General features: G+C 41.6%; 1 protein-coding gene across 1 annotated transcript in view; it reads right to left on the reverse strand.

Annotated features, from left to right (window-relative positions):
- MEGF9 (multiple EGF like domains 9) overlaps positions 1–23,995 on the reverse strand; it is an 89,302-nt gene extending 65,307 nt beyond the window's left edge. The window contains exon 1 of the mRNA XM_019454017.2: positions 23,286–23,995. Coding sequence (XP_019309562.2) covers positions 23,286–23,877 — 592 coding nt within the window. The 5' untranslated portion in view covers positions 23,878–23,995. The remainder of the gene's footprint in view (positions 1–23,285) is intronic.
- Between the last annotated feature and the right edge of the window lie 2,589 nt (positions 23,996–26,584).

Here is a 26,584-nt window from a genome sequence, read left to right on the forward strand (position 1 = left end):
TGAATTATCAATGTCTCTTACCCAGAAGGGAAGTCACAGAAAATCAAAGACCCTATTAAAACAGGCCCATAAAAATGTTATCAGGGTTGTACTTTATAACCACCTAAAATCATTATGTTCTTCCCTAAGACAGCACCTTCATTGCCCATTATGTCAATATCTGATAACAATTTTCATTCTTTCCCTTCCCCAAACAATTTTTCTACCCATTTTAAAAGTGTCTGAGACCTTGAGGTTCATGCCTGGCTGTGTAAGAGACAAGTACAGCTTTTCAGCTGAGTAAACAAAGACAGACAATGAGGGCAATGTGGCCAATGAGTCTGCCCACTCAGATATTTTCCAAAGTAGGAGTTCATGTGGGGCTCCCTCAGTTGGAAAGCCCAGGGGAATAAACATTCCAGATACATAATTGAACCAATATCAAAGCCCTGTTTCATCAGCACTATCATTTCTGCCAATTGTTGAGCGGACCTTATACAAAACTTTGGGGGGAAATTATGAGGCCCAAGGACTTAAAAATTAAAGAAGGGGAATAAAAAAGGTAGGTACACTGGGCTATTTTGTTGACACCACCAGATTTGACACATTAACACAATTTTACTCACCTACAGAGACCAGGAAAGGAAAGAGCTTTCATCAATGCCCATTTTATTTTTTTTTAATTTTTTTTTTTAACATTTATTTATTTTTGAGACAGAGAGAGAGAGAGAGCACAAACAGGGGAGGGTCAGAGAAAGAGGGAGACACAGGATCTGAAACAGGCTCCAGGCTCTGAGCTGTGAGCACAGAGCCTGATGCGGGGCTTGAACCCACGGACCGCGAGATCATGACCTGAGCCGAAGTCGGATGCTCAACCGACTGAGGCACCCAGGCTCCCCCATCAATGCCCATTTTAATGTATATTAAAAGATTTGTGGCTGTAGTCAAAGATGGCACCACTCAAAATGAAAATTATTTGTATGTCAGGGCATATTCTAAAAGACTATGCTTTGTATCAGCTATATATCACATGTAGAACGTTTGACTTAGGTGATGCAATGTTGGACGCAGCTTCTCTATCCTTTTTTCTCATTCAAAATGAGGAGTACATTCCTAACCAGGTCTGCTCAGACACCCAGGGTGCGAGTGAATGGTAGTACAGACTCTTCAGTGACCAAGCAACCAATATCCTGGAATTTGAAAAGAACTTTTTATAATGAAAAGTTCTGCTATCAATAGACCGTTTGCCTGAGCTGTTTTCATAGTTGCAACCGACCCCCTGCTGGAGACCAAATTTCCCCTCCATTTCCCCGGAAGTCACTCCCCCAGCTGAGAACTAGGGTACAACAGGGGAGGGAGGAAGTACTTTAAAATCCGAAGACAACAAAGGAGAGAAGAAATTAGGTAATCAAAGAGAAGAATGTCCTTGCTATAAAAATAATGTGGGTCATGGGCATTTATAAAGAAATATAAATAGCAAGTTTTTTGAACTCAATAAATATTTATGGAATAAGCATGGTTCAAATGACAGATTTCAGCACAAGGTGTTTGCAGTTTATATGACCACTGACACATCATTTCTTTGAGTCGGTTCACTCACGTGTAAAAACTGGACAATAATCTGTCCCCAGTTCTACCCAAACAATTCAAGGAGTCCTCGTACTGTCAGTTTTCATCCTCAGTTGGGCTGTATGAATTATTTAGTGACGTCAGAAACAACAACCAAAAAAGCTACCAATTTTCATTACTTCTCCCCAAAAAATGATCAAGTCTCTACACTTAGCTGGAAAAAAAAAAAAACAAAGATCTCCCTTCGATCATAAAGAAAGCCAACTATATTTGATGATATTAGGAAATTGTTCCGTTTCTTGCTGTTTAGGTATGATAACAGCATTGTGACTATTTAAGAAAGATAAGAGAACCCTTGTATTTTAGAAATACAAGCTGAAATATTCATGAATGAAATGATAAGATGTCTGGATTTTATTTTAAAATAATACAGGAGCAAAGTAAGTGGATGCAGGCATGGAGTCGACAGGACTGGCCCAGATGGTTGTCTGGGTGGGTGACAGGTACGAGAGAGGTCATTTCACTATTCTGTTAACTTTTGTATATTTTCAAATTTTTCCATAATAAAAAAAAGTTTTAAAGTGTCTTGATGCTACTTTTACAGGCATATTTTCTTACGTTTCTGTTTATGACAGCAAGGCCACTCATTGATCCCCTGAACAGGAGGTCAGATTTCAAGTATGCATGCCAGGCAAAATTTCTTCACTCAGATTAATCTGAATAAGGTAGGTTGATTTAAATGCATTTTAATAAAATTTCCCAAATGTTGGGAAAATAGATGAGTTGCTATTCCAAAGACGATTTTTTTTAATTTTTTTAATGTTTATTTATTTCTGAGACAGAGAGAGAGCATGAGTGGGGGGAGGGGCAGAGAGAGAAGGACACAGAATCTGAAGCAGGCTCCAGGCCCTGAGCTGTCAGCACAGAGCCCGACATGCGGCTCGAACTCACAAACCACGAGATCATGACCTGAGCCGAAGCCGGACTCTCAACCAACTGAGCCACCCAGGCGCCCCTCCAAAGACGATTTTAACAACTACCAGAAGTCTTTATTCAAGTCCTTCCCTGTGCTTTCACTGCTTTAAGTGCTTTAGCAACCTTATCTCCTATAAGTACTCACGGCTCTATGAAGTGAGCTTCTATTAATTAATGTTGGGCTGGGATTTAAACCCAGACATTAAGACTTTAAAGCCTGCACTTTTAACCAACAGCAACTGGATCCTTCAAGGCTTGGCAATATTGGTTTTGGTATATTGGTAGCACTGGAAAGAATTAACAGAAGGGAAGAAAACAACTTCAGGCTCAAAAATATATATATGTTGCCTTGTCAGGAAGCAGTATATATGATGGGGAGAAAATGGAACAAATTTGGGAGTTAGGTAGATTGAACATTGAATTGTAACTATTACTGTTCATTATTGCATGACCTCGACTAAGTTAAACACTTCTCTTAGTAGAACTTTAATATTCTCACCATAACACCACCACCCAAATGGTACTTATGTGAGGTGAAGGATGTGTCAACTAACCTTACTGTGGTAAACATTTTGCAATATTTGTGTATCAGATCATAACATTGTACACCTTAAACTCACCCAATGTTATAGGTCAATTATAGCTCGACAAAGTTGGGGAAAAAATACCTCTCTTACCCTCATCCACACTTTGAAGGTATGAGGTAAGATGGGAAGTGAAAATGTATGTAAAGAAGGCTAATACATAAGTGCCCTAAAGCCTTTGCATGCAAGCCTGTCCCTCCACCAGACTGCAGATACCGATGTCACTCACCAGCCCACCCTCAGCTCCTAGCACAGTGCCTGGCATACAGGAGTCACTTGGGTTTGTCCTCCCTAACACCCTCTCCCTTAAGACGCCCGGCACCAATTGTTGACTTTAATTTTAGTCCCTAATTTTAGTCATCTAAGTCTATGTGTTATGCCAACAAGCAGAATGTTTTCTTAATAAGAGAGGACAGAAAAACTAATTTGTGTCCCCTTCCTATTATTACATTATCTTATCATGTAAACCCTTTAATCCAAAACTAATGCTGGAAAAGATTTAGAGAGACAGTTGGTGGCCTCTAATGATCTATGCTGGAGATCACTTAGTCTTTTAGGAGGACACTGCAGTTTCCAGGCTGATCCAAAACACAAAAACACAAACCTTACCATGTCACCTCTTGGCTTATACTTCTTCGTTGCCTTTAGAATTAATTTCTGAGCATAACACATAAAAAACTTGTTTATTTGACGGCTGCCAACCATTCCAGCCTCGACCCTCACCGATGTCTCCTCCACCTTCACATACCCTGGCCTCCCCTAATAGAGCCACTCAGGACTGTGGTCTCTCGAATAGGCCATGCGTGTGCTTTCTTACTTACCCCTGTGCTTTTTCACACGCTGCTCCCTCTTCTGAGAGGGTCCTCCTCCTCCACCTTACTAATTCCTATTTCAGCTCAGAGAAAACTTCCTCCAGAAAGGCTTCTCTGACGATATCCTCTGCCCCCACCCCATCAAAAGTCTGGGTGAAGAGTTCCTCTTTGCTCCTGTAGTATTCGTATACCACTGTGGATGGGAGTTATCACTCTGCGCTCTGATTTTCTGTATCCTCCACCAGGGTCTCAAGGACAGGAACCAGGTGTTATGTCTCTCTAGCATCTATCTAGCCCAGCACTAGGGGCCCAGCAGGTGATTAACAATGATCTGATAAATGACTAAAAGAATCTTACTTTGTTAACATGAAAAACCCAATGTAAACTTAATTGACAAGAGCAAACTCTCTTCCCTATTACTTAAGTAAAAATGAACGCAAAGTCTTAGGCTGAGGCATCCTAGTGAAACACAGTTGAAGGCCAGTTGAGCATCCTGAGACAAGAAAAAAAAACTCAGGTGAAAAGAGGATCTGAAATCCTTTCTAGTTAACAAAGGGGGGGGGGCGGGCAGAGAGAAGGCGAGAAAAGGAGGAGGGAGAAGGAGAGAAGGAAAAACAAGAGGAAGGTACCACTGCAGATTGGTTAAGCAACAAGGAAATAGAAAGCAAAAGCTTCCTGACACTTGTGGCTTTAGTCCCTGATGAGTACTTAATCACTGATTTTAAATGTATTTCTAAATAAGGGACCTATTACATGAGATTATCAACTAAAATAAGCTTAGCAAGAGAAATCCTTCCAATAAACTGTTAAAAGGCTTGAGTGGTTTTTTTAAAGTTTATTTATTTATTTTGAGGGGGGGGGCACATGAGTGAGGGGAGGGGCAGAGAGAGATAGAAAGAGAGAGAATCCCAAGCAGGCTCCACACTGTCACCCCGACGAAGGGTTCCAATTCACGAACCGTGAGATCATGATCTGAGCCAAAAACAAGAGTCGAACGTTGAACAGAATGAGCCATCCAGGTACCCCAAAAGGCTTCTTATTAACAAAAAAGATCATATACTAAGCAAAATAACTCTCTAAAACAGACGAAGTAAACATACTTTTTCCCCCCAAACGTGTGGAGACCATTTGGAATTTTTCAACATAAGTTTTAGGCACAAGTTAAACAATGATTAATAGACATAAAAGTAACTTACTAAGTGGCAAACTTTTGTAGCAACTCAGTATCATTTGATATTGTCTCTACATCTGAAAAACTTTCACACTGTCTGAAATGGCCCTTAGTTTTTGGATGCATGCCATTTGCCCTTAAATGATATCCTAGCTAATGTATAAAATTACATACCTGACTCATAATAGATATCTAACTTTTCTCTTCTGGAAACCAATCCACTGAGCAGATCAATTAGGCTAACAAAAAATAAGTAAATTAATAAATAAAAGTGAAATTTAAATGGACAGTCAGTATGTAAGGCTATGCTTTGGTCTTCTAGGTACAGTGCACAATTTTCTGCTAAAAATCCAAAGAATCAAGTGGAAAACCAATGAGGGTGGCAAACATATATGATATGGAGAGAAAAACAATGACTACAAACCAGAAGAGAGTGAAGGTGGCAGGGGGAAAAAGGTGAGTTAAAGCTAAAACAGTGGTTGGAAGAACACAATAGAGCACATTAAACTCAATCTCCTTTTAGATTCTTACTTTGTCCTAATAGAAAGAGCTTGAAAAATAAGACAGATTTGGGTTTAAATCCCAACTAACAAGTACTTCCCAGCTATGTGAATACCGGGCAAGCAACCTCATTTCAGACACAGGTTCTCTGTTAAACAGGGTAATACTACTAATTCAGAATGGAAAGGATTAGAGGCAGTGAAGAATTAAACTGATTGAAAGTAGTGAAAGCAGGTATTCAATAATAATAATTTATTAATAATAATATATAATAATAAATCATACATATAATATAATAAATTACTATTATTCTTCTTAATTTAGCTTGAACACAAGTTCTCTTTCAGCTTGACTTAATTGTCCTTTTGTTCCCTCCAAAAAGCTAATGTCTAAAAGCCACAGAACTCTGGTCTGGAGTACCTCTCTGCTACTCCACTGCCCTTGTCCAAATCATTTCACAATTCCAAGCCTTCATCCCCTCGTTTCTTCCGAGTGAAATGCTACCTGCCCTAGGTTATTATGCTTTTTAATACAAGATACAAGACAGTATGCCCAACAGCCCTTTCTTCCCAGAATAGATGCAATCTCAGAATATAACTGGTTATACAAAGGGGGATAAAAAAAGGCTTCATGTCAAGTAGGCATGGTACTTTAGGCCCTTTTTGTGGCTAGTGACTATTGTGGTAGGTCTGGGAAAGAATCCCAAATTGCCCTTTTCAGGTTATACTTCTTTTTTTTTTTTTTTTTTTTTAACGTTTATTTATTTTTGAGACAGAGAAAGACAGAGCATGAACGGGGGAGGGGCAGAGAGAGAGGGAGACACAGAATCGGAAGCAGGCTCCAGGCTCTGAGCCATCAGCCCAGAGCCCGACGCAGGGCTCGAACTCACGGACCGCGAGATCGTGACCCGGGCTGAAGTCGGACACTTAACTGACTGAACCACCCAGGCGCCCCTCAGGTTATACTTCTAAATAGGATGAAGAGGTAACCAGAGATGAACAAGACAGTTTCTGGCTTAACATTGTATGTGGTCTAACTGGAAATTATGACAGAGTGCTTTGAGTCTGCCATTTACATTCACTGATCTTTCTGACAGTGTCATTCCCAGAAATAAATGATTTACTATTTGGGAGTACTTGTTTATTGTATAAATATTTGCTGAGGGCCTACCACATGCTAGGAATCAATCTAGGTTCAGGGGATACAGTGGTGAAAAAGAAAAGAAAGAGAGAGAGACAAAGACAAAAATCCCTGCGCTTATGCAACCTACATCATTGTGGTGGTGGACAGGAGGGCTTCTACTTCAATTCAGTTCAGATTATTTATGGAGCACCTACTATGTGCTAAACACTATCCTAGATAGATGTTAGAGACTACAGACATCAATGAGACAGCCTCTAAGCTACTTGAGGACGAGGTGTAACGGAGTCATTTACATAAACAAGTATTTAAGTATGAAGTATTTAAGTATTATTTAAAACTTAGAGCAAGCATGTTTAAAAAGTAACTGAAAGTTATGATATTTATAGTAACATTAGAATGTATAAGGTGCAACAGCATAGCAGGCCGCACGGATGATATTTTTCAAGGACAAGTAAATTTCTCAGGTGAAAGAAAGGGATGCGACAGACAGCATCACGTTTTTGGCAGCCTAGTATCATTGTAGAATTCCCCCACTGTTTTAGAATCTCTTCCTGTTTGGGGAAAGAAGCCTGGCTATCCCACCACAAAGGTTCCTAGTGCCAGATGATTCTCTTCCCTGCCCCCAACCCCTACTTGCCTGAGCAAGTGTCTGAGGCTCCAACAATCACACCCACCCCTGGCTTGGAATTACCAACTAAAGACTCAAGGGAATGAGCATGAGGTCCTCTCTCTGGCAGTAGATAAGACAGTTACAGCATGACAAGTGGCAGCAGCACTTGCTCTTGCCACACACCCAGTGCCGAGTGCTAGTGGTGCGAAGGACAGCACCCAACTCGGTGGCCGTGGCCGTGGCATATCCAGTGGACCGCTCTGTGGCACAATTGAGCATTAGCTCTAGTCCCACGTCCTGAATTGGGTTCCCCAGGGAGTCTGTGACATCTTCAATATCCTTTCAAGAAATTCCACTTCTGGGGGCGCCTGGGTGGCTCGGTCGGTTAAGCGTCCGACTTTGGCTCAGGTCATGATCTCACAGTCCGTGGGTTCGAGCCCCGCGTCGGGCTCTGTGCTGACAGCTCAGAGCCTGGAGCCTGTTTCGGATTCTGTGTCTCCCTCTCTCTGTGACCCTCCCCCGTTCATGCTCTCTCTCTGTCTCAAAAATAAATAAACGTTAAAAAAAAAAAATTAAGAAATTCCACTTCTGATTAACTCAGCAAACATTGTTTTTTTGTTGCTTATAATTAAGGCCTTTATTAAAACTGAACAGAAGGGGATTCCAGGCAGAAGGAAAAGTATACGCAAAATAACAAGAGTCAGTTAGTTAGCTTACTGATGAAGAGAGGAGGCTCTCGGGGCGCCTGGGTGGCTCAATTGGTTAAGTGTATGACTCTGGCTTCAGGTCGTGACCTCACGGTTCATGAGTTCAAGCCCCACATTGGGCTCTGCCCTGACAGTGCAGAGCCTACTTGGGTTTCTCTCTCCCCTACTCTCTGCCCCTCCCCTGCTCTCGCTCTCTCTCTCTCTCTCTCTCTCTCTCAAAATAAATAAGAGAGAGAGAGAGGAGGCTCTGAGGCTAGATAAATCTGAATCAATGTTTTACATTTTACTAGCTATGACACCTTGCTCAGTGTATTGAAACTCTCAAAGCCTCAATTCCTGCTTAGTAAAGTGTGGATAATAGTGCATATTTCTTATTAGGTTCTTTTGAGAATTAAACAAGGCCGTGATAATTCACTTAAAGCTCTTAGTATCTGACACAGAATAAGACTTCCACAGATGATTGCTTTATTAATAATAATGATGATGATGATAAGCATGGTATTTGGGAGGAAATACAAGCAATTTGATTCTGCTGGAGTTTAAACACAAGGAGGGGGTGGTAGGAAACGAGGACAAAGACAGATTATGGAGAAGTTATAAGTCCCATTAAGAAACTTGGGCTATGGGCTGGGATCACTTATGGTGACTAAATAGGAGAAGTATACTGGAGTATAAATATCATATGAAATTAACTCGGAGAATGATATAACCAGGTTTTGCATTGTGTATGTATCTTCCACAGCGACTTGTATAGCTCAGTCTGGCCACTGTACTCACACACTGCAGGACATAATAATATACATTGCTACTATTGAGTCTTGATGTCCTACAAACGGAAGCTATTTCTTTCTAATAAATACAAACTGTCGGAAACTGTGCATATCATTTGTTAATATGCCTTGCAACCAGATCAGAAGGGGCTGGGTCGATACTTGAAATAAGAGCTTCTCCTGTGTCTGATCCAAGAGACAACTAACCTTTGGATGAGGAGGGAAGTTTCTAAAATGAAGAGGAGGAACACATCCTCAGGTGACTGGCAGAACTATGAACCATATTTGCAAGTCTGAGATTCTTCTCTGACTTTTATATAATCAAGTATCACCTGCTACTTTTTACAACACATTGTTTTGCACCAGCATCTTGATCTGGAGTCCATATTAACTTAAAGATGAAAGGCTTTATTGTCAGGTCAAGAACAATCAATACTACCATTTTGCAGTGTGTGGTATTTCTTGCCAAATGCTAATAAGCATTACATTGTCTCTGTTAGCACTAATCCTTCTGGTGCTGATTAGACAGTCTCACAGCTAAGTTACTGTTCGGTTCTGCTTTACATTTATCATGGTTGCCGACCCGCTTAGTTTCATCTAATTTCCACCATTATTTCCTGTCCCCGCCCTTACTCCACACCCATATCTACCTCAGAGAAACACTATTTGATCTAATTTTGATTTTTACAGTAACTACTGAAATCAAACCTGAGTCACTGTGTAACTCAGAACGAGTGCTGAGAAGGACAATGTATGGGCTTGCTGGGTGATGCTAGGGAAAGCGACAAAAACAGAACTCAAAATGTGTTCTGTATCCACTGAATGCTTTATTTCATTTCTGCTACTCCCATCTGCTTTGGCAATGCTGCATAGTTTAGTCAAAAGAAAAAAGAGCACAGACTTTTAAGTCAGACAGAGCTGGGTTTAAATTCTAGGTCATCACTCAAGAACCCTATTAGGTTGGCACTGTTATACTCATGTTACAGACAAAGATACAGAAGCCCAGGGAGATTATGTGACTTGCACTGTGGATGTGCATGTTGCATTTGGCATGCTCTCAAATACATTTCAACGTGCAACCAATGTAAAATTGAGTGGTCATGTCTTCCGATAGGACCCCGTCTTATTTCACTTTACTGGGTCATTTGTGGCTAGGGCTCAATACCTACAAAAGATCCCAGAGGATCATACATCTGCCAGAACGGGACAATGGTTGTTTCAGGGATTCCCTAGAGTCCCATCGTTGCATTTGCTTTTTGAAAATAGCTTCCATTCAGCCCAGTTCCGAGCAGTACCATTACTGTTGTATCTGGCAACAGAGCACAGGATAATTCTGGCTTGACATAGGCCACTCTGACCTAGGACAGGAAGTAGCCTTTTGTTTCAGCATATTGGTCCTACCTGTGCCTTAGAACCACCCGTTAGGAAAGCTTGGTCTGTGACAATGTGCAAGTCTTCCTGATTACCAATAGGTTGCCTGCCACTCTACAGACTGTGTCAGGGAAACTGGTAAATCTATTAGTCTAGAAGTGACAAAATTCTCTCTGCTGTTTTTTAAACATTGCGAATAGGGAATAAAAACAGTATTAATAATAATGATAGCTAACTTTGTTTACTACGTGCTGATTATTAAGCACTGCTAAATCAAGTTTTTTACACGCATTAGTTTAATCCTCTCTTAAGAATGCTGTATAGGGGGCGCCTGGGTGGCGCAGTCGGTTAAGCGTCCGACTTCAGCCAGGTCACGATCTCGCGGTCCGTGAGTTCGAGCCCCGCGTCAGGCTCTGGGCTGATGGCTCGGAGCCTGGAGCCTGTTTCCGATTCTGTGTCTCCCTCTCTCTCTGCCCCTCCCCCGTTCATGCTCTGTCTCTCTCTGTCCCAAAAATAAATAAAAAACGTTGAAAAAAAAAATTTTTAAAAAGAATGCTGTATAGTTCACTAATGCTTTGACTTAAAAGTTACAGCCTTTTCTTCACAAAATTCAGAGACTAGAGATCAATTTCCTGGATGCCAGAGCCTTTTTTTTTTTTTTTTTTTTTCTGGCATATTCTTTAGCACAGCACCTAAGCCATTTTTGGCAATATCTGACCAGGCAGATGGGCACTTTGACTTCCTTCATCAGTGAATTGAAAATATCAAATGCCTGGCTTGGTTCCAGACTACTTTGGGCTTTCGGGGACCACTTGAACCCAAGAAAAATCACGCTTGTACTGGAAAAAAACACATGAAAAAGAGTCGCCAGTTTGGTTTTGACAAGGAGTACCAAGTATCAAGCATCATATGGAATGTGAGATCTCTATTCAAAATAGATTCACATTCTTTTTGGTGCTATGACAAATAATTTAAATATGATGAATTATTTCTCATTTTGAATTATTTGTCGTATACTTGACTTCAGAAGAGTACTAAACCCAACTTACGCATCTGTTTTCATAACCAATAAGTGATCTCATTTGTGAGAAATGGGGCAATGCATGCAGAAATAAAATATTAAATTCAGCCAATGACATAAAGCTTTATGGTTTAGTTATTTTTTTCTGTAACTATTAGGAAGCATCTACTACAGTAACTTAGCACACAGATGGAGGTGACTTGTCTGCATATGCCAAAGGGGGGATAAACCTTTTGTGATTAACAGGATCTTCCTTTACAATTTTTAAATGTCTTTTATGAGTTTATAATAAAATATTCAAATTAAAAGAATTAAAACTCATCATTTAGATTATAAATATCATCAACACTACTACTTTCAATTTCATTTGAAAGATGTCTCACTTTAAAATGTTAAAATATTTGAAATATATTATTAATAGTTTAAGAATAGTATCAAAGCAATATATTCATATAGAATTATCCCAATGGCAGAGAGGGCGATAAAGTAAATATAGGTATAAAAAATTCTGTAGCTATCACTAAAATGTTAACTGTTATCTCTGGGTTCATTTTTTGTTTTACCCTTCTTTACATTTTGTAAAATGAACATATATATTTTTATAATCATAAAAAATATTAAATGAATCCCTTCTAAACAGCTCAATCAAAAGTAATATTAAGATCTACAAAAGAACAGCTTATTTATTTTATAAGTTTAATATGAGAGAGAGATTATTATATTTTCTCAAGCCTGTATGGGAAGAAAAATAATACTGAAGCATCCCAAGCTTTGGAAAATACCACTACAGTCCATTAATTACACAAATATGTTAACTACAAAATAGTATAAAAATATATTTTGTGTAAAGAAGCCACATGTAAATACATCTGTTATTTTCTTTATTGTGTTTAGTCAAAAGCTACCTTGTTCACATTACATTATAAGCTAATATGAACCATGTAATCAGGAGAGAATACCAGAAAACAGTTTGAATTTGTAAAGTCACTGCATTTATGAAAAGCCCACAAGAATCTGCATGTGTGACTTCTCAAAAACCTTGGAAGACTGAAAGTAAGAAACAGGCTTCATTTTATAGTTAGAGAAACTAAGTCACAGAGCCATTTTTAAAAATGTGCTCAGGAACCTACAAAGTGAATAGAAAGATGACTGGAATTTAGTTCTTCTGAACTGCTATTCTCCTGATTAGCTAAACCATTCAGCCCTGCCTTTGTGGACAAGTCAAAGCAACAAACTAACTTAAAAACTAAAACCAGTTCAACAGGATAGGTTTGCAGGCAATACACCAACGATTCAGTATAATAATACCTAACAGCTAGATTGCTTTGTGTTTTTGGTATACTTTATAACTATTCATTAACCCACACAACATCAATGGATCATGGGGCTATATTGTTAATGTGATTCATATAGAATGAATAAGTGAAAACATACTGTAGGATTATAAGGACTATAATCTACAGCAGAAAAAAAGTCTAATACCTTCCTCTAATCAAACTTCCATCTACAAATAAATCAGGATAAACTCATTGAAATACCAAACATCCCTTCTTTTCCTTATTATTTCCATTAATGCTTCCCAAACTATTATTACATCACTATAAATGATAGATGGGACAAAGAGAACCTAAAAGCTACTCAGTTCATCCACTTTCCTTCAGAGACAACATCTAAACTTTCCCTAGAATATTTTTTAAGGATCACACCTTTAAAAACCATTTCCAAAATTAAAAGGAACTAGAGAATATGATGCTCTCCTTACAATTAACAGTGCTACTCTTAATCTCCTGTTTGTGCTCACATACCTCAAGTAAAAGCACTCCATTTTTAAAAATAAATAATAAAAATCTAATAAGATTCCTGGTAATATGCCAGTTTCTAGGAAGTGTCTAAGACTGAAACAAAAGTTACGAAAATCAGTTATCTAAAGAGTCCAAAATTTACTAAGTAACATTTTCCAGCCAGGTTAAAAACACTCATACTTCTTATCATTCTTCCTATGACTAGGCAGAACACAATCCTTTTCCAATTGAATAAATTTTCCCTTCCCTCAGAGCTTAGCTGTCTCCCTGGCAAGGATATCCTATAGAACAGCTGTTATATTACCAGTATAAAAGCAATCCCATCTGATCTAATTGCAAAACATATGGACAGACCGAAACCAAATTTTGGGGGCTCTGTATCTTTAAAGGAAGAAATAATCAAAGCTCTTCTATTGGTAAAAGCTGTGAGCAATACCATGATTCAAATTCTGCACAATTTAAACAAGATATATTTCACTAAACTACTTTAATTAATTTTAAGTGCATGTTTTAAAGCCCCCAAACAGAATGATATGGATAAAGAACCAGTTCCGTTTTCAGCCTCTGCTAAGATCTCAGCTAAACCTCCCCTGGAGGTCCCAAATCTTAGATAGGTCAATCCTACCCTATGATTAAGATTCATCAGACCTCAAGAATAGTTTCCTTTCTTGGGGATTGTCTTCTGTATTCTATTTTCTTCAGAACCACGACTCACTGAGACTAAGCAAATATCTCTGCTACACATCAAAACTGCTGAGTCAATGTCAGGAATTAAAAATTAAAGTAGCCCTGGTAATATCACCTGACTTGATCTCACATAAGTAAAAGCTTACCAAGCTTATCACGGCTTTTTACACACTTTCACATTTTATTCATTTTTTATAACTATAAAATTAGAAGTGGATATAGTGATTGACAAAAAGACTTGGAAAATTCAGAAAAACACAGAGGGATTCAAATGACCCATAATCCCATTACTTAGCTTTAGCCACTTCACATTTTGTATATTGCTCTCTTCCTACGTGTATTGCTATGAAACGTAACGTAAGCATTTTAATGGCCATATAATAATAGCTCAGAGATTACCACAATTTCTTTATCATAAAAGTTTAGACTAGAAGAATGCCTGTTTCAAAAATCTTTACTGAAAGAACAAACCCAGTATATAAACCAAATGAGAGCAGAGCTGACTGCGGAGTGGGTGGTGATGTAGGGTGAGAGGACTGGCAGGAGGGCCCAGAAGTAGACCCACTTGGTCTCCTCAGTCCCTATCCTGGCTCCCAAACACATCTGAGGGACCGCAGGTTCCCGAACAATACAGTTTAAAAACCACAAATCTAGTCTACCTCTCTCATTTTACCGATGAAATTCCTTGCCCAAGATCACAGAACTGGTGAGGGAACTGAGAAAGAACGCAGGGTACGTTGTCTTACAGACAAATGCTCAGCTTTCCCAACGTGGCTATTCTTTCTACAAAAGTTATCAGATGTTCATTTGCCTACTGTTGTTTTTCCTTTATTAAGATAAATAGAAGGAACAAAGTTAGGAAACAAAAACTCAGTAATTGATGTAATTTGCTAGATCTCAAAGAACTCCGCTTGTCCTAAGTAAGTTCTCATGCTATCCCTGTGAGTGAAGAATGGTAAAAGAAGGAAAAAAATTCATTTCTTTTTTTTAAGTTTATTTATTTATTTTGAGAGAGAGAGAGAGAGAGAGCAGGGGAGGACAGAGAGAGTGAGAGAGGATCCCAAGCGGGCTCCACATTGTCAGTGCAGAGCCTGATGCAGAGTTCAATCTCACAAAATGTGAGATCATGAACTAAGCCAAAATCAAGAGTCGGACGTTTAAGCAACCGAGCCACCCAGGTGCCCCAAGAATTAATTTCTTTTTTTTTTTTTAATTTGTTTAATGTTTATTTTTGAGAGAGAGAGAAAAAGACAGAGCACAAGTGGGAGAAGGGCACAGAGTGAGGGAGACACAGAATCCAAAACAGGCTCCAGGCTCTGAGCTGTCAGCACAGAGCCTGAGGCAGGGCTTGAACTTGGGAACAGCAAGATCATGACCTGAGCTGAAGTCAGACGCTTAATCAACTGAGCCACCCAGGTTCCCCCCAAAAAATCAATTTCTAAACTAAGAGAAAAGGCCATGAGATAACATTATTTTCCTCAAGAATATACTGCAAGTATAGTGTAGCTAGCAACAACTTCTTCATTCATTCAATCATTCAATATTTATTGGGGATCTATTTTGGGCTGGACACTGTGGTCATAATTGTGAACAAGACAAACAGAAGTCCCTGACCTCATGGTCTTTATTAGCTGGATGTGGTCAAACAAGCTACTTTACCTTTCTGGATCTCAGTATTGGCCATCCGTTAAGTAAGGATAATAATATTTAACAACAATTACATTGTTGAAGAATTAAATGACATGATGTATGTAAAAGAAAAAAAAATCCTGAGAAGTAACTAGGCATACAATAATATGTCAGTTAATATTCTGTTCCAGCCAAAGTGTAAAATATTAGACTGGAAATGAGAAGTGAGGGTATTAAGTCTCTTTGCTACTAATACACTGATTTGAGGCAATATGCCTGAAATAGTATATTAAGATATTTCCAAACAGATTTCGACACTAGAAAAAAAGTGAATAATATATCAATCTGAAAAAAATTGAAATTTACATGAGCCTTCCCAATCAAGTTCTATAGTTCACTTGTGAACTACATTGTGAGGTCATCTCCATCACATTTACTTTTAGTGACTAGTGGGCTCTTTCTTTAACTGCCCCACGGGATGCCTAGCAAAGAAAATATAAAGCAAGCATTCGTCTTCTTCAAATGCCATTTTCCATTCTGTAATTAAGGGTAGTAAAAGATTTACATTCAACAAAGTCAACCCAAAAGACAACAGTTTGAAATACAAAATATCAAATGTGAAACCATCCAAAAACCTGTAAAAGTTTGGTCAATATTCACCAATAAAAGTACCAACAGAGGAAAGAAGTTAAGGCTTTATTCACTCATATAATACCCAGAAGCCAACAAAATATGAATGCCAAAGTCTTGGAGACTCTAAAAGTACCTTGTAACTGTGACGTACTGCATACTTGTTAATTATTAGAAGCACTCTGTTCACTATTAACTCTAATTAGATTTCTAGAGGAAATTCTGTCATTCAAAAGATCAAACACTTGTTTCTCAACCAAACTAAACCTTTTACATTGGTATGTGGCCCAAATCCACCTACCCAACAAACACAACTCATATTATTTATAATAGAAAAATAAATTTGCTACTTGTTCAAAGTACCTGATTTTTTTTTTGAGGCAGATAACTTCTGTTATGACAATTTTTTCTGTATTGTTCCCCACAAAAAGAATGGGAGAAAAATCTGAGCAATAAAAAAGAGGCCGGAGTGAAAACAAACAAACTTTTCTCTCATTTTTTTCATAAAGAATTAATACCATGAAACCATGTCCTGAATATTGTATAAATTATGACACTTTCTTCTCAAATGGGCTTAATAACCTAAATTAAATAGACTAAAAACAAATCTTTATGAAAAAAGTCAAAGTCACAGAGAAAGACAGTCAAGTTTTGTTCAGAGTGCAAAGTGTTCAACCCTGTGTACCCTGTTACCAGGACATCTTCAAGGACATCTTTTGTTCCTCCAGAAAGACTTCTTGGAAGAATTGGGCTTTGAGGAGGCACTGAAGGAGGACAAAGTGGTAAATTGTTAAATAGAGAGGATAATTTGATTCCTTAAAGAACATGAAAGAATGGATGGGGCTAAGAATAAAAGACAAGAGTGAGAGGGACATATAGAGGAATTCAAAATGAAAAATAAGCAAGGAGAAAAGAGGAAAGGTTTTTTTTTTTCATAATGAATAAAAAGTAATAGGAAAGATTTCTTTTGACAAGAATACTTATCTGTGAAACAGTAGCATTACCAGAAGGATTATTTTGACACAAATTTATCAGGTGTGCTTAAAAGAGATATCTACAAGGATAATTATTTTGAATAAACGTTTACTGTGATCCAAACACGTAGGTGTCCAAGTATCTTTTTATCACAATTTTTAAAAATCTCCCTTCAAAGTTACTAGTGTAGTTTGGGTAGCTGTTTCCAGTGAAAAACAGATAAACCAAAATGCATACTTGAAAAGAGACTAAGTGACCACAGTTGCCTGTAACCTAACCTCAACATTGGTCATAAATATTTTTATATCACATCTACAGTAAATAAATAAAAATCAAGATCAAGGCAAAAAGCATGAATTAAAGCTATTTATAACTAAAAATATCATCTAACACTGTCTTTCAGCTAAACAAGATCTTATATTTCTATTCTCTTCTGATCTATTAAGTGCCCTAGAGCAGTAATCTCTCTACCCATAATTTACCCATCAGTAAAAACAGTACTGTGATACTTTTCTTCCATTCTTTTTATAAGGGTGCCAGGATGTCTGGAAGTTAATATATACATGTTTAGAAATGCTGAGATGAAAAGTAAAACACACTTTAAGCTTATGGGTCTTTTTTCAAAAATCAAGATAAAAAGACCTAGTTAGATTATTTCAATGTGTAAATTTTCAACTAGCCAAAAGGCTTCCTGGGGTCATAATAAAGAAGGTTTGAAACTAATGTTTTAGAGTTTAACTATGCTATTCCAGAAATGAATCTGACTGAGGAATTTCTACAGAGAGCTAGGCACTTAAACCAGGAATAAGATACAGTAAATTTGAGAAGTCCCTGGGCCTGGGCCTGGCCCTAAAAAGACTACAGATAAATTTCTCTATCACAAACCATATTAAAATATAATCAAAGAAAGAATAAGAACTACATTTTAAAACCACAGTTGTAAACAGTTGTAAAACAGAAAATTCAAAGAGGTGAACAGCATACAATGGAGTGAAGGGAGTAGATGCCAGTAGAATAGTAGAAATTTTTTCAGATTAGTATCCAAGACCAATAATTCTTAGCAAAATGGCTTCCTTCTCTTCTATGTAAACATCTCTTTAAAGGCCAATAATATGGATTCTGGAACCAGAATGACTGAGTTTGAATCTAGGTTCTGCCACAGCTGGGCCTCTGTGAGCCCCAGTTTCCTTACCTATAAGACGAGGATAATAATAGTATCTAGCCCAATTGTACCTAACTGTTGTGAAGGTGAAGTAAGTTAATGTATGTAAGGCACTCAGAACACTGTCTGGAATATAGTGTGGACTGTATATGTTTGCAATTACTGTTACAGTGGCCCGTAAGTCCTCAAACCTGATCCCAAATCCTAGAAGATCGAAAAACCAAAATTTTTTCTGTAACTTATTTGGCAGCAATGCCTGGCCCGAACAAATGCAAGGCTTTTTACGATCTTTATTTATCCCACTCACTGTAAATATACACGCACTTTGCAGCAAATATCTTCATGTTTGATTATAGGAGGCTGCCCTAGACTTCACTGGGGTATATTTATTGACGTCCTAAAATTCAGAAAAAAAAAGAAAAAAAAAAAAATCTAAATTCTGAAACACATCCAGCACCACGAGTTTTGGATAAAAGATAGTGAACCTACATTACCTTTGGAGCGTGAACAATTTGTATGTCCCTAAAATGAATGGTATCTTCTTAAATAACCACAAGCAAATAATGCTGTTAACCTAGCAGCAGAGCATCTTAAGTTGAAGAAACCATTTCCCTGTACAGTTAGGAGGGCCCTGCATTCCCAAAATGTTCCTTTCAAACAAAATCCATTCATGATCCTTTATTTACATGTCATACTGGTCAGAATTTTCAAGCTCTAAATTCTAAGGCTTGCTTAAATAAAGCTTATTCTCTTAACTTAGAGCATAAATAAATTATTAAGCAAGCCTCTTTGGGGGCCATTGATGTGCCCTGAATCACATATCCCAAATCATCACAGAACTTTAGAGCTAGAAGAGACCCTTGAGAACTAAATCATTACTCCTTCCCTTCCAAACTATTTTATCATCCATAAATTCACTCTCCCCTATGAGGTAAGAATCAGCCTGCTCTAACTTGTCCTTAGACTCTGTCTATTGGAACACCCTGTAGGTGAATGTGAATAAACTGGGTGGGGCGCACTGACAGACTTGGGATCTAAAAGGATGGCTTGAATCTAACACAATAAATCTACATGTTTGCCAAATGTCTCAGTTCCTACCTTAGAAAATAATAAGAATTTCCAAGTCCAGAATGAAGAGACACTCAACTAGTATTTGTGTGTGGTTTTTTGTTTTTTGTTTTTTTTTTTTTTTTGAAGGCTCAGCTATCTTAATGGACTCAATGAGTCAACAACATAATGTGGCTGCCAAAAAAGCTACTGTGATTAGGAACTAACTACATCAACAGTAGCATAGCATCCAGAAGTAAAGAAGTAACCGCCCTCTCTACTGCAAGCTAGTTAGAGCACATCTGAAGTATTATGTTCGGCTCTGGGCTCCACACTTTGGGAGAGACGCAGAAAGACTGGAAAAGTCCAGGAGAGGGGTGACCAAGATGGTGAGGGAATCCGAAACCAAGTCACACAAAGAACAGTTGAGGGAGCTGAAGTTACTTAGTCCAGACCCAGAGACAATGTGATCACTGTCCCCAAATCCCTGAAGAACTATCATGGCACCGAGAGAGCAAACTTGTCCCGCACGGCCCCACAGGGCAGAACCAGAACCAGCCGGTGTTAACCACAGAGACCAATGTTTCAGCTAACTCTTAAAAGTATTTCTTGAGATGTACTCAGGCAGTTGAGCCTCCAACTCTTGGTTTTGGCTCAGGTCGCGATCCCACGGTTGCGGGACGGAGCTCTGCATCAGCTCTGTGCTGAGCACGGAGCCTGCTCGAGATTCTCTCTCTCCACACCTCTGCGCTCTTCCTCACTCGCACATACTGTCTCTCTAAAATAATAAAAATAAAAATAAAAGTTTTTAAAATGAAGAGCCATGTTAGGCGGCAGTGGCTTCTAAACTCCTATCTAGCCCTAAAGGTCCATAATTTTAAAAATCAAACGTCTGTCACCACCTCCGTCTCTTAGTGCTGATAACTACCATCCTCCGGCATCACAGCCTCTCCCTTAACCCTTCTCAGAATGTCCTACCCAGCCAACCAATCAGCCAAATGTTTTGCCAAGTCTGTGGGAGGAAAATGCCTGTTTGCTGGGCAATTAGTTTCAGTTTGCAGATCAGTGTCCTTATAAACAAAAGAGGGCCCTAATTGAGGGGCAGGCAAGAGCTCTCAGCCAGACCCCTATGAAAGAAATTCTTATTAAATCAAACAGCAGCTAGAAGACCCATCTAATCACATAATATATTATCAATAGCATTCAGTCCTCACAGGAACGTTAAAATAAAATACCCAGTACAACCAACCGTCTTCCCGAATGCCAGAGAATCCAACTTTGCAAGCCAAACTAGGTCTCTCAAGATCAGTGAGAACTTTTCTCTCTGTCAAAGAGACGTGTGCCCTGTTTGAAGTAGACTAGAACCCATGCTCAGATAAAAAGGCCATACTTGATTGTAAAGCCAAAAACTACCTATCGGTAGGCCTGCAAAGCTCAGTTCAGCTGCTGAGAACAAGACACAAACAATGTAAAAAGTATGAACAATGTTAAATTTAAAACACAGAAGGAAAAAAAAAAAACACTGAAAAAAAAAAAAAACAAAAACCCAGAAGAGCTACTGAAGTTGGACATCCTTCTAAAACTTTTGTCACCCAAAGACCACTAGAGACGTAGGTATACGTAAGTCCATGGAAGTTGCTCAAGCCTTGAACAGTGCACATGGCACATATTCATCAATCCGGCTTTACTTCCTTTGAAATTGGATTCTTTGAAACCACAGCCGAAGTGTTGGAGAATAATGCACGTGATGGACTTAACAAGGAAGGACACGTTCTTGTCTGTGCTTTTTAAAGTGAATCCCAGACAACCTAAGTGAACATAAGTAGATTAGTTTAAAAAATTATATTATTCTTATGCCAAAAAATGTAACTGTTAAGAATAAGGTAGACTTTAACTATGGACATGGGGGAAAAAAAAGTCCATGATACATAGTTAAGTGAATATAGCAAGTTGCAAAACAATATGTGTAGAATTATTTTGAGTTTTTGAAAACTATTTTTAAAAACCCTCTGTGTATGGGGAAAAAAAAAAAAACCCTTCTGTATATGTATGCTCCAAAATGCCCAGAAAAATGTCTGAAAAGAGATCAAACTGTTAACAGTAGTAACCTCTAGGGACTGACTGGAAATAGGAAACAGTAAAGGAGTGACTGTCACTTTTTTCCTTTGCAGACTTCTGGTGATTTGGATTGTTTGGAACTAAAGGTTAACTTTGTGATTTAAAAATAACAATATGAAAATAATAAAGGTAAAATAACATCGATTGCACAGACTTATTTAACATATACTCACCATTCAAAATAAGTGATCTTGCAACTACCTAAATGCTACCTAAATGGGTGCTTCAAACTCTGGAACATCTAATTCATCCTTTTTCTATAATATTTTACTACAACAACAACAACAACAACAACAACAACAACAAATCACCACATTACTATTAGGTCTCAACTGCTTTCTATCACACACACACACACACACACACACACACACACACACAAATTGTAATCATAAGGCTAACTAACACACATGGTGCTTACTCTGCACCAGGAACTGTTCTAAGCACCATAAATGTATTAACTTAGTTAATCGTCACAGCAATCCTATGAAGTAGGTACGATTATTATCTTCACTTCCCAGTTGAAGAGAGGTTAAATGACCTGCCCAAGATTACACGGCTAATAAGGGGCAGAGCGAGGATTCAAACCTGCGAATGGACTCCAGAGTCCACACTGTCAACCACTATGCTTCCTGTCTCTCAGCAATATGTCAATCTCTCTATACCAAAGCCAAAAAAGGGTACAGTCAAAATCCAGCCAGTTCATATACTCCTTCAAGCTAGAAGAGATGCAAACTTAGCTTTTTATGGTTGAATAATCTGCATTCCTACGGATGTCAATGCCAAGCTCCAACCCAAAATTCAAGACTGTATTAAGACTCGTAATCGTGTGGGAAAATTCTCTACAAATTCGTTTATAGTCCAAAGTCCATACCTGACTCTACAGTAAATCGCTGAGCCTAAGAATTAGGTCAGAGATCCATTAATGTAAGTACAGCTTGGCAAATAGTTTGGACAAATCCCCACCCTGACTCAGGCAAAGGAATTCAGAAGCTCTTGTCTAATGTCTTGACAAGGCAGGTCTTATTTGTTTAGTCCCAGCCCACTTCAGATTCAAAGGAGACAAGAATAGGAGTTGTCTCTAACTTTGCTTGGAGACTTCAACCAGCAGGAAGAAGAGCCTATTTTCTCTGTGGACTCAAACAGATACTGGCTTTTATCAGCATCCTCCAAACTGAACATTCTAACTTCAGGCGGGGGGTGGGGAGGGGGGTGGGTGGGGGGAGAGGCAATGGGCATCTCTGTTCAAATCGTGTATTTGTGCAAACATATTGACCTTGTAATTGAGGAAGAAAAAATGGTGCAAGGAAGGGATTTAACCTAATTTATGGGCATGCTCAACCTAGATGCACACCTGTCCCAAATGACCTACTGAATCCAGTCATTTGCAGGGAACACATGGATTACACTGCCTTTTTTCTTCTTCTTCTTCTTCTTTTTTGGCCTCGAGTGGTCTGTCCTACTGTTGTAAACAAAATCCTTAGTATCTCTTCCACCTGCCACATGCACATCATACATATATATACACACACACACACACAAGGAGAAATGAGCAAGGAAACGGAAGCTCTGGAAGGAATCCCTTACACTCAGTTTTCGACCCGTTGGTTGAAGGAGGTACCGTGCTGGCTTTCAAACTTCCCGAAATAACCCCGGCGGAGAGGCAGGGCGAGCGAACCGAACCCAAAAGTTTGCGCCCATTCGGGGGTCTCCGACAGAGGCCAGGAAGCCCCGTTTGGAAGGGAGATGCGATGCCTTCCGCACCGCAGCCGCCCCCCTCCCTGGGAAGCACAGCCCAGGGGGGGACAAAAGACTTTCCAGATTGGGGAGGGGGGCGGGGGGGGGCGGGCGAGCTGGAGCTCGGACCTCCCCCCCCCCCTCCGGGAGTCGAGATCTGGGGAAACTTTGGGGCGAGGGACGGTCAATCGCGGGCACCCAGCCCAACCCTGGAGGCCCCGGGGCTGGGGGCCGGGTGGGCAGCCGCGGGGCTGGGTGCAGCCGGCGAGGGGCGCGGGGACTCACCTGGGGGAGGGGGAGAGGGCGCCTCGGTGGCAGGTGGGGTGGGCGGGACGCCGCTGCCGCCGGGGAGCACGGGGGTCGGGGTGAGCGGAGTGGTGGGCGCCGGAATGGTGGTCGCTACAGGGGTGGTCGGCGCCGCGCCAGTGCTCGTCGAGAGGGTGGTCGGCGCGGGTCCGGTGGTCGCGCGAGGGGCGGTCGGCGTACGGTCCACCGCCGGGGGGGCGGTGGGCGAGGGGCTGAGCGGCGCCTGGAAGGTGGTCGCGGCGGGTCCGGCCGTCGCCCGAGGAGGGGTGGTCTCCGGGGACTGGGCTGAGGAGGACGCAGCCAGGGGCCGGTGGACAGTAGTGCGCGGCGCTCCGGTCCGCGGGGCCTGGGCCGTGGGAGGCGTCGCCTTAGAGAAAGGGCGACTGGGCTCGCCCCCTAGCCCCGGGCCCGGCGACGCGTCCACCTGCCCCGCGGCCCCGCCGCCACCGGTGACATTCCCCGCCGGGGTTGTCGAGGCGGCGGCGGCGGCGGCGGCGGCGGCGCAGCACAACAGGGCGACGGCGCCCAGGCTCGGCAGGCTCCTCATGGCGCGCTCGGCTCCTCCATTCATTCATTCAGTCATTCAGTCGGTCGGTCAGTCATCTTCTCCTCCCTGCGCTCGGACCAGGGAAGCCGCCGCAGCCGCCACCGCCACCGGGCGCACCATCGCCACCTCCCTCTGACAGGCGGCCGGCCCCGCGGGCGGGCCCCAGCGCGGAGGGAGCGACCGGGCCGAGCGCGGACAGCCCGCCCTCTCCGATTGGCAGCCTCGCCCGGCCAATGGGCGGTCACGCTGGCCCACGTGACACACCCGCTTCCCGGCCTCTTTGTAGCCCCGCGGGCCAATCAGATGGCGTCGAGGGGAGGGGGCGGAGTTAAGGCGGGAGGAGGGTGGTACGAGCCCCGCTCCAGCCCTTCGGGCTCGCGGCAGCCCCGGCTTTGTCTGCCCAAGGAGCGGGGCGCGGGCCGCGGGCATCGGGCGCCGCGGAGCAGACAAAGGACGCGCCCCGCGCGGCAGACGCCGGGCCAAGTCGTCTGCTCCACTGGGCGGCGAGAGCGACCCGGGGCGGGGAATCCGCTCTCGGGAGCTTCCCCGCCCTCTTGAACAATGGGGCGCCGGCGACGCACCCGGGCTCGGGTGGAGACAGGGCTGGAACCCCCGCCGTGGGCGAGGGCGACAGCAGCGACGATGTAGAGCTCAGCATTGCTTGCGCTGCCCGAGATAAGCCTGGTCTCGACCCCGCGAGGTCTGCGGTGCCATTCCCATTTCAGGGATGGGGAAACTGAGGCCCATGCTGAGAGTTCCACTGAACCAAGACCCACGCCCCGATCAGACACCTGCTGCGGGCCGGACGCTGTGCCAGGCAGGACGGGGTGGGGTGGGGTACTAGAGACTCATCCGGAGCCGAAGGTGCAAGCTTCCTGCGTAGGGGAGACAGACTCACGTGCACACTTTAACCTAACCCCACCCCTCCCACCCCCGGAGAGAATGGGCTCCGACCCGACTGAACCTCAGCGTCCTGTTTCCTGCTGAGTGGTTTTGCGGCCTGAGCGCAGTTTTTCTCACCTCTAAAATGGGCATGATAGACACGTAACACCCCCACACCACCTGTCACGGAGACGAGAATTAAGTAACGTACTGAAAAGGGCTTAACCTAGTCCCCGGCCCGCAGTAAACCCTCATTAATGCTAACTAATCTCCGCGTGCTGTGTTCGGACAAGCCCCACGCCACAGCCCTGATGTGTCCCCTAGCCGCCTGCCTACTGCAGGGATTGGGGTGCGGCTGCTAGCCGAGCTTGGCCCTGGGTGACACCGAACCCCCTATAAAGCTGGAACTCCGACGCGCAGCCTCGCACCATCTGCCCAGGATCCAGAGCTTGCTCAGGCGATGCAGCTTCTGGGGAGAGCCAGGCGGGGCGGGTTTGTCATCTGACAGGACTTAATCCCAGCCCCGACGCCAACCCATTCCTGGCCTCTCCTACGTGATGCTTGCCTTTGTGCATGCTTTCCCATTAGTCATTGGCCTCCAACCAGAAAGGCGGGATGAGATTTGTATGTGAACTTGGGTATATGTTAATTTAAAAATGCATTTATTCACCTGCATGAGTAGTAGGTGGGGAGAGGATATGTATGTGCTTGTGGATGAGAGCGTAAACATCTTTGTGAGTCTTTGTGTACAAGGATTTCATGGATTTGTGTGAGCGTATGGGGGCTAGTGTCTATTTCTGTGTATTATGTATTTTAAGTATCTGCACATGTGCTGATGTATGTGTTATGTATGTTTTCTATAGGGTTTGTTTCTTTTTATGTGTATATGGGTGTGTGTTGGTAGGTCTGCCTATGTAAGTAAGAGTGGGGGCAAAATGAGAGGGGGGTGCGTAGGTGTTCTGGTTTCAGACCAGTATTTAGCAAGTGCAATTCAGGATTCTGTTTTTACTTCTCTTGCGGAAGGAGGTAGACAGGTCAGCCCCTTCCCCATATTCTCTTGCTGATTCTTTCTGCTTTTCAAACCCCAATCAAAACACCATATCCTCTAAGAGATTTCCTTGGATCTCTGAGGAGGAATTAAACTCCCCCTTCCCATTTGCCAACTGCCCTTTGTTTATTCATTGGTTATAGTCCTAATCTATCAATCTAAACTCCCCCCTGCCTCCTCCTAAAGGGATTAAGGATGGCTTTCAGAAATATATACAACAGGGTAAATTGAACTGCCCACCTGGCTTTTTTACTTCTCACAGGCATGCATCAGCCATAATACTAGAACTTAGAATTTATGTGTCTGTCTCTCCCATTAGGCTGTTCTCTGTGTTCTTAGTGCCTAGCAGGGGTAATATGTGTAAGCACTAATCCATGCTGATAGAATTGTATTAAATTGAAAAGAGATCCTGTGGTGCCATGGAAAGAGCTTGTATCTTGAGAGTCAGACAGATCTGGCTCATGACTGCCAGCTCTGTGACCTTGGAAGAAACCTTTTACCTCTCTGGGCCTCAGTGTTCTCATCTATAGTGTGGGATCAATAAATTCTGTCTCACTTAGAGGAGCTAAGGATTGAAGAGAATGTTTCCCCTGAGCCTGGTATACAGAAGGCACTCGATCTGTGTAGTTCATTTTTCATTTACACCTGAGCTAACTTTGAGCCTTGTTGGCTGAAGAACCACAAAAAAAAAAAAAAAAAAAAAAAAACCCTCTGTGTCATAACTTCCCCATTAGGTGACATGGCCTGACAGTTGCCTTACCAGCTATCTGCAAGATATAGCTGGAAAATGCTGGTTGGCCC

This window comes from Panthera pardus, unplaced genomic scaffold, assembly GCF_024362965.1.
Source record: "Panthera pardus isolate Hobbes unplaced genomic scaffold, ASM2436296v1 HiC_scaffold_20, whole genome shotgun sequence".
In the NCBI taxonomy this organism is placed as follows: Eukaryota; Metazoa; Chordata; class Mammalia; order Carnivora; family Felidae; genus Panthera; species Panthera pardus.